The sequence below is a fragment of the Montipora foliosa genome, chromosome 4, assembly GCF_036669935.1.
Source record: "Montipora foliosa isolate CH-2021 chromosome 4, ASM3666993v2, whole genome shotgun sequence".
Lineage (NCBI taxonomy): Eukaryota > Metazoa > Cnidaria > Anthozoa > Scleractinia > Acroporidae > Montipora > Montipora foliosa.
The window spans coordinates 10,769,604-10,778,331 of NC_090872.1; the positions used below are offsets into that span (position 1 = coordinate 10,769,604).

An 8,728-nucleotide genomic window follows, 5' to 3' on the forward strand; every position below is an offset into this window, starting at 1 on the left:
GTAGCTCATTGTAGTCTTTGAAGTCCGGCTGACATTATTTACTCGTCTTTATTCATTCAACAACCATTAAGGATTAACAAAAGCAATACAAAACATTGCAAAATAACAGAACTAATAATCCACTGAATATAGCATAAAAAATTCCAGGAGTGATCGTGATACAATGCAACTCGGAGATAAGCAAACCAAATATACGCAAAAAACTTGCATACGACTAACACGAAAACGAGCATCAACACAAACGCAAAAATGATTGATTAATTCCAATGAGCTCTTGTATTGTCTTCCTTTCGTCGCCTTGTTTTTGTCACTCACAGTCGTCTATGATATGAATAACGTGGTGAATGGAAATCATTTGGCGTATTCGCTTGTCGGCGCGTCATTAAGAATATGAACACAAGCTTAAATAGATTACATGTGCCGTACGCGTGCATCTGTTAAGTATTAGGGACCTTAAGATCATTTAATATTGCTAGTTTATGTTTCATGATTATTCCAGTTTGTTCAACTTTCACAAACTATCCAAACTATTTAGGAACTGAATTGGGAGGAACAGTCTGGAAACTAAGAAAGAAAATCAAAGGTTTGCCCTTGTCCGCTGGCGTCTTCCATATAGCTTGAGATTTGGTCATTTCACGTTGCAGATTGGCCGACAATTGGAAAGAAATGTACAAATTTTAAAGCGCACGCACAGAGCTGTTGTTTCGCTCATTACTGTCTATTGTTTCGTGGCGTTGTCGCTGAGGTTGCCGTCCTAGATCTTAAGTGTGGTTCACACGTAACGACGCAAATGCAAGCACAAGGTAGAAAAAGCACCTAGGTTCATTCTCGACCACCATCTTGGAAGAGGACTTGAACTGCGCCTGCGTGTCTTACTTCCCTTGCGTTTGCATTGGATGTGTGAACTTCGTTTACGTTTGCATTTGCATTTGTGTCGTACGTGTAAACCAGGTTTTAAAGGGGCACTGTCAAGCTAAATTTACTGTTTTTAGGTCAAAACTGGGTAAAAAATCTGAATTAGTTCTCTAGCTCAACATTCCTGACAAGTCACTGTGGTGATATGAAATATAATATGGCACAAAGAGGTATTCGTATTAACTTTTGGCGACTTTCAGGGGACAAAGTCTCCAAACTTGAAAGTTTCAATCTATTTCCATGCCCTCCATTCCTGGCTGCAAACAACAAATCAAAATTTCAGTGCACTTCAATGACCATTGACAACAAAACTACAGCATTCTTTTTTTTGGTCCGCATTGATGCAAAGACGTCTTTTAGTGTTATGAATTTTGATCAAATAGCGTCATGCTGCTCCTTTAAGGTCCCTAATAGATCACAGATGACGTCAAAATGTGGTAAAAACAAAAAGTGACACATGAAATGATAACCGAGTGTGTCACTGATCTGTTATTACTGTGAAAAGACGCACAGCAACATGGAATCTATTTGTTTTATATAAGATAATAAAAAATTAAAAGGTTTTGATGATGACGTTAGCTATGCGATTGTCCTCTGATAGGTGAGGAACGATCAAAATGCGTTGAAATCACCTATGTTATTATACTAAAACAATTATTCACCACGCTTCGGGCGAATAATTGTTAAATAATTGGGAGTTGGTCAGCTGCGCGTTTCAGGTATATACTTTATTCAAATTTCAAAGATATGTTGAAAGCAATCAAAGGGTATATTCGTGATCACAGGGAGCTTACACCAGTTCGGGAATTTAAAAATAATGACAGACATAATGTGTTTTTCTTGTCTCTGTGAATCTCGATAAAACCGACGCACGTTTCAGCACGTTAAATACCGATTTACAGGAATTACCGTCTCATGCGTTCAAAAAAAACCTGTTTGACAACATCTGTCGAACATTTCCCTGATCAAATATGTTAAAAACAAAGTTAAAGTTGTCATATTTACAGGCAAGGCCGGTGAGTATATATACGAGGTAATTCGCACTCTGAAAGACATTAGGACTCCTTTCTCTTTCGACCACGAGGTTAGCCAACCCCTGTTTGACTTACGCAACTGTTTCAGCTCCGTCCGTGGTAAGTCACTCCTTACCTGGTATGTGGAGGCTATCCTTCTGTCGCCTCTAGGCTTCTTTAATAATATCTTTTTTATTTCTCTCAGTCAGCTACGGAGCCCACTCACGAGATATTTCAGTACTCGTTAGATTTTTCCAGCTAACTGATATTCGATATGAACCAGACGAACTGGACAACAGTTGCTTCAACATCAATTCCATCTGCCAGCCGTAAAACCAATAGCATAGACAATCCGGACGATGCAACTTGGATTCTGACAAGCGCGTTTATTATTTTTACGATGCAATCTGGATTTGGCCTCTTGGAATCCGGCTCAGTTTCCAGAAAAAATGAAGCCAACATTTTTGTAAAGAATGCTATAGATGTGATATTTGGGGGATTATCATATTGGATTTTTGGATTCGCGTTCACTTTCGCACTTGACCATCGCGGAAATGGATTCTGTGGGCTTGGCTACTTCTTGACGGATGCCGATGAAAACCAAATGGGACAAATCTATTCCAAGTATTTCTTTCAGCTTTCGTTCTCAACGACAGCAACAACCATTGTTTCGGGCTCGATGGCCGAGAGAACCAGTTTAAAAGCTTACACCATGTACTCGTTCCTCAATACTCTAACATACAGTCTTCCGGCTCATTGGATTTGGGATCATGGTGGTTGGCTCAACAGAATGGGTGCAGTGGATATCGCTGGCTGTGGTCCAGTGCATTTGGTTGGCGGTGTGAGTGGTTTAGTAGCCACGTTAATGTTGAAGCCACGGATCGGACGCTTCGATGAAAACGCCCCGCCAAGACAAATGGCGTCCCCGACAAATGTCATGCTCGGAACTTTCATGCTGTGGTGGGGTTGGCTGGGATTCAACTGTGGTAGCACCTTCGGCATCACTGGCATGAAGTGGAAACTAGCTTCCAGGTTTATCTGTTGTTTTAAATGCTTTTTTTCTTCGGCCATCTCAGTCTTATCAGAAATAATACACAAACAGCACACAAAAACTGACCATTCTAAAGCATTAATCAATGGTCATCACACATCGGCTCTTTCGGACCATGTTAAATCAACTGGTCACAGTTTAAAATGGGATCCTTTTGAAATTTTAGCGAATGGGCGATCCGAAAGTACACTCCCTGTAAAATAAAGGAGACACTGTTGATCAAAGATTTAAAGCCGACCTTAAATGAATATGTTAGCAGCGAAAAGCTGTGTCTTTATTAGATAAGTTTTTTCACCTCTATTGTTACTAAATAGTTAATATTTAATAAGTTAGTAATCTTGTATATTTAAACTCCAATTTTGTATTTTGTTTGTCACTGCTGTTTCTGTGTTATATCTGTTGTTTCTTTTCGCACCACTTTTTCAACCAATCAGAAGTGAAACCAAAACCAATCGCGACCTGTGCGTGCACATTTTCCCGCGCTTTGTGTCCGCTACGTGTAATAACTTCGAGTTTTGATGGGTTTATCGGATTTTCTCTGTTCTTTTTGATTGGACAAAGTAATTACTTTGGTTTTGGTCATACGACACTCGATTGAAACTCGCTCTAGTTCTGGGATCTTTAATGAGTTTTTATTTTGCAGTTTTCCATTACTCGGTCAGGAGCCCGTGACTAAGAGCGAGCAACTCTTATGTCACGGCATTTTCACAGACCGATCTATGTTAGACCGTTTTACCCGCAAGAAACAATGTCAGTTCCGGTTCGGTGACGCTATAACGTCAAGTTACTTTCTTGTGATTGGTCATCGGGCTCCTGTGGGATTCTCATTAGTGGGAAATTCAATCTAAAGATAAATCGGTCAGTGAAAAGCTGTGACAGAAATATGGGGCTGTTGTTCGCTACTAGTCATGAGTTCCTGACTTGGTGAAAAAGTATTTTTGATCTGTACCTATCAGCTAATTCCGTTCTCATGATCAGCTGCGAAGTCTCCAGCGCTGCCGAACAGGAAAACATACAGATCCGCAAAATTGCTCTTCTGTCTGATGCGTTAGAGCTTAGAATATTGCATGGCTTTAATTTTTGAACTTTTAATTTAACCAAACAGGGCAGCGGTTGTAACTATCAATGGATCCATCGGTGGAGGAGCTCTTGGAATGATGTACAGGTGAATATTGTTTGTTTTCTAGTTTGTTATTTATTTGTTTGAGCAAGTTGAACTTTTGGCAGCTCACGACCTCCCGCATGGCAGCCCGGTGCTCAACCAACTGAGTCACCGGTGTGCGGTGGCACCCAAGTTCCATTAGCTCGATGCAGTCAACTGAATTTTCATAAGTACAAGACTTGGCTTTACGTCATACGGGGCCTATCTGGGCCTATCACCAATAAGAACACAATCCCATAGACCATTGCATTTAAGATGATATTCAAAAGATACAAGAGTGAGTTGGTCATACCTTTCGTCTCGCTGACAAAGAAAATCAAGTTCGCGGCATAAAACTAGCTCACCGAGTCTTGTGACAAACATATTACTGAACGAAATGATGTATTAAACGAATCATATATTGAACTGCGGACACGAAATCGAGTGAAGCCACGATCCTCGCAGTTATGAACGTTGGTTGGGGCGTCGCACCGGCTTTGCGGGGTGGATGCAAACCCCGTTGAACTCCTGAATTTTTCAGGCTTCTCTAAACATATCACTGCCCGTAAGTGACGGTCATGCAAGACAAAGACGCGATTTACAGCTATTAAAACTTGTAAACAGCTCAACAGAATACACGATTTCTTGTTGTGAAATTCTTCTTTTCAGTTATTTTTCGTTCAAAAACAAGTTGGACATTCCAACCTTTGTGACCGGTATCCTGTCAGGCCTCGTTAGTGTAACGGGTAAGTCGAGGTAGCCGGCATTTTTAGTTGTTTGTAAAATGTAACCCTAAAATTACACTGATAATTCAACAAATCGATGGAGAATCGTAAGTAGGTCTTCTCTAGATATTTTTAAGTTTTACGTGGTTAATCACGTCAGTAGTTGCCACACCGTCATTTCTTATATATTATTACGTTTTCTTTGTTATATTTAATTCCACCTGTAATCAAAAATATTATGAATGCGTCTTTGTTCTTTAAGTTCACTAAACTTAAATGGGTTTTCAGACTCTTTTTGAGAGAGTCACATCAAACCATGTTTGCAAGAAAAATAATCGTTACCTTTTCAAAAAGTGTTTTCTTTTGCTCCTTACGAGACTCGCGTTTGCCTTAAATTGAAGATTTCAACACATTTTATGGAATACCAAGACACATATGTCAGAAGCAAAAACCGAGCCAGTCTGTCGTTATTTTCATTTTTTGCTTCCAGCTATCTCGCCTCTAGCTCATCCTTGGGAAGCCATCCTAATTGGTGCAATAGGCGCCCTGTTGGCATGCCCCGGATGTGCTCTTCTTGACCGTCTCCGCATTGACGACCCAGTTAGCTGCATCCCCACGCACCGCTTTGCAGGAGCCTGGGGTCTACTGGCGGTTGCGTTATTTGCCGAGAAAGACATTATTAGCGAATCGGCATTCTCTGACGAATACGGGATCCTCAAGGGTGGTCCTTGGCGCTTTCTTGGCATACAGATGCTCACTATCGTTGCTGTAGCTGCATGGACAGCAGCTATGACGTTTCTTGAGCTGCTATTGGTTAACAAGATTTTTGGGCTGCGCGTGAGCATAGAAAACGAACTGTTGGGCGCTGACAGAGTTGAGCACGGGATTTTAGAGTTCGAAGTCACTCTTCGACACAATAACGATGCCAAAGAAAACGACTCCGAGCAGCAACGATCTGTGAAGATAAATGTGCCGGATGATCTGCCTATAAATTTAGGTCCAGACGACACTGACAAAGGGTACAAATATTTCTGGAAGAGGGCTCATACAAAGACTTTTGCGACGAAATGGCGAAGAAACACAGTATCGATTCCTGAAACTGGAAGTGGGAGTCAACGAGACCATCCTTCTGCGGTGGGATAAGTTAAAGTTCGACTTCTGTTCGGAGCAAATCGGTTTTTCCGAGTATGTCCGAGTCACTACCGAACAGATCAAAAATTCATTCGCTTAAAGTCGGAATGAAAACTGTTCTCACGCCATTTCTTGTCTAACATATAATGATACCAAGTAAGTATACTAAGGAGAGAAAAAAGAGATGGAACAAGAAGGTTTTCATTAGAAACAGAAACCTGCCGTTTCGTCAACATTTTACTGAACTCGGAAAGCTTACATTTCACTTTCACTTATATTTAAATCGCTGTCATCCATAGTTGTCAACTATAATTCATAACTGTTGATATGTAGCGTAAGCGCCAACACTTTATATCGCGTAATTAGCGTCATATTGTAATGTACAATTTAATCGGTAATACTAGGTCTTTGGAAGAAAAATTGGAGGTATTATGGGTGTTAATTTTGTAAAGCTATGGGTGGGTGTCTATTTATGTAAGGGCAAAACTGTTGGTTGAAGTGGTTGTTGACGTGTAGTAAACGTGTAAGCAGAAGGTTGAAGAATAGAGGCCTGAGGACAAAAGAAAGAGCACTGAAACACTGCTAACAGCCATTGTTATACATTCAACTCTCTAACTCTTTTGTGATTGGCCGAAAGCCTACAGTGAATTTTCGAAATCAGCGCCTATGACGTCATAACTGCAGATTATACAGTTATCATGTCAAGGACACCCAAGGTCACGGGTTATCATGTCATGTATGACCGCAAGGCATGATTTCTAAGGGTAATCATGCCACGTTCGCGCGCTTTGTGTTGCTTGCCGTCACTGGAGAAGCAAAAAAATTACTTCCAGGTTTGTTTTCTTCAGTTACTTATTTATTGCTATTTGCTTTCTCATCAAGCCTTTTTTCAATTTTTCACATATTGACTAATGCTTAATTTTTTTTGTCAATCGAATTATGTGCCGCTGATTTGTATACGGTTTACTCGTTGGAAAATAAATTAACAGTTCCACTCACTGTCGTGACCATTTTTTTTCGTACAATGCATAATAAAACAATTATTAGATTCGGTTTATGTGATATCCAGAATAATCAATGTCTCGGTAAGGATAATCAGCCTCAGCCTTCGGCTTCGGCTGATAACCCTTACCACGACCTTGATTATTCTGGATATCACAAAAACCTCATCGAATAATTGTTTATTAGCATAGGAGTGCACGCCGCTGTTTAAAGCCGGTGATACACGGTTCAACATTTGTTGATCAACAAATGTTGCAGCTCTTGTTCAACAAACGTTGACCAGTGTGTCGTGTCATGTTGAATGTTGAAATATGCCATTCAACACGTTGAACGTTGTTGAACGATGTTGAACGAAAATAGAGACCGGCTCTATTCAGTTCAACACGTTTGTGCAACATTGTTCAACATTTGTTGAGCAGCAAATGTTGGAAGATATTGAACCGTGTATCCGATCGGCTTAAGCTTTCATCATCTAACTTCTGCGTTGAGCGCGGAACTGTAGCCAATTCCGCGCGGTGAAATGTGGGTATGGACTTCGACTGGATCACGCAGTCTCATAGTCCAACTTTGATAACCATATATGACTATCAACTGCATCGCGCAGGCACATTAAGGCATACCAGAGATGCAACCAACCAACCACCAAAGCAAGTAATGGGAGAAATAAATGAAAGGGAACGGTTCCCATTTGACGATGCATAATATCTTTCATGCATTTCTCGCATTAATAATAATAATAATAATAATAATAATAATAATGTTATTATTATTATTATTATTATTATCATTATCATTATCATTATCATTATTATGGACTCTTGAGGTACCGAACGATGTTGCAGAATCCTGTTAGACGAACGTTTTTAACATGAACGTGATGGTGTCAGTATATGACTGTTTTCCATTTTTCGTAACGTCAAAACCCATGAAAAAACATCTCTTCTACTCAAGTGTTTTTAGTCGTGACCATAACACACGAGGGGCGTTCATTAAAGATTTCCCGTGACCCACTTTGGGTTATCATATCTGGCTGAAATTTTCCCTGTCTAGTGTTACATGAAGCTATAGGTGACATGAAAGTCTGCAGCACTAAACTCACACTGCTTCTTCTTTTACAAGTGTTAGATTGGAGTAAGGTGTGACTTTGGAGCCAGTAGAGTACTGAGCAGTGATCAGGAGTTTTATATTTGAAAAGTGGCACGCCAAAACAGACCTTCGATGAAATGAAAGAAACTTATGGGGATGATGCCTCATCATATGACGTTGTAAAACACTGGCATGACCAGTTCAAGTGTGGCCTAACATCAACCTCGTTTCCAGGGTCCTCTCTCTTCCTTCCTCGATCGAGAGAGGACCTTGGGAACGAAGTTGGTCGAACATCTGTTGAAAAGGCTCCCATTCCTGGGCGCCCCCATTCTGCCATTGATGAAGACACCATCCATCAAGTGGAAGCTGCCATTTTAGAAGACCGCGACGTATAACCGTTCGATTGCTCAAAGACTCTTTTGGACATGTGTCAAGAAAACCAGGAAGATTTTTTTGACAGACTTGTCACACAGGATGAAACATGGGTCCATCCATCACTGTCAACCGGAGACTAAAGTCCAGTCTATGCAATGGAAGCACTTTGATTCACCTCCCCCAAAGAAGGCAAGGATTCAACCCTATTCAGGAAAGGTCATGCTCACCGTCTTTGCGACCAGCACGGAGTGGTGATAGTGGGTTTCCTGGCAAAGGGTACCACAATTAC

General features: G+C 40.7%; 1 protein-coding gene across 1 annotated transcript; it reads left to right on the forward strand.

The window, feature by feature from the left end:
• The first annotated feature begins 1,783 nt into the window (after nt 1-1,783).
• On the forward strand, nt 1,784-6,953 carry LOC137998957 (putative ammonium transporter 3). The gene is made up of 5 exons (XM_068844796.1): nt 1,784-1,931; nt 2,134-2,960; nt 4,085-4,144; nt 4,790-4,866; nt 5,336-6,953. The coding sequence occupies exons 2-5, from the start codon at nt 2,203-2,205 to the stop codon at nt 5,986-5,988; spliced, it is 1,548 nt and encodes a 515-aa protein (XP_068700897.1). The 5' UTR covers nt 1,784-1,931; nt 2,134-2,202; the 3' UTR covers nt 5,989-6,953.
• Nucleotides 6,954-8,728: the final 1,775 nt, after the last annotated feature.

Coding starts and splice junctions, on each gene's coding strand:
- LOC137998957 (XM_068844796.1), top strand. CDS start 2,203: ATGAACCAGACGAACTGGACAACAGTTGCTTCAACATCAATTCCATCT. Junction 2,961..4,084: donor AAGTGGAAACTAGCTTCCAG/GTTTATCTGTTG, acceptor TTAACCAAACAG/GGCAGCGGTTGTAACTATCA. Junction 4,145..4,789: donor GCTCTTGGAATGATGTACAG/GTGAATATTGTT, acceptor TCTTCTTTTCAG/TTATTTTTCGTTCAAAAACA.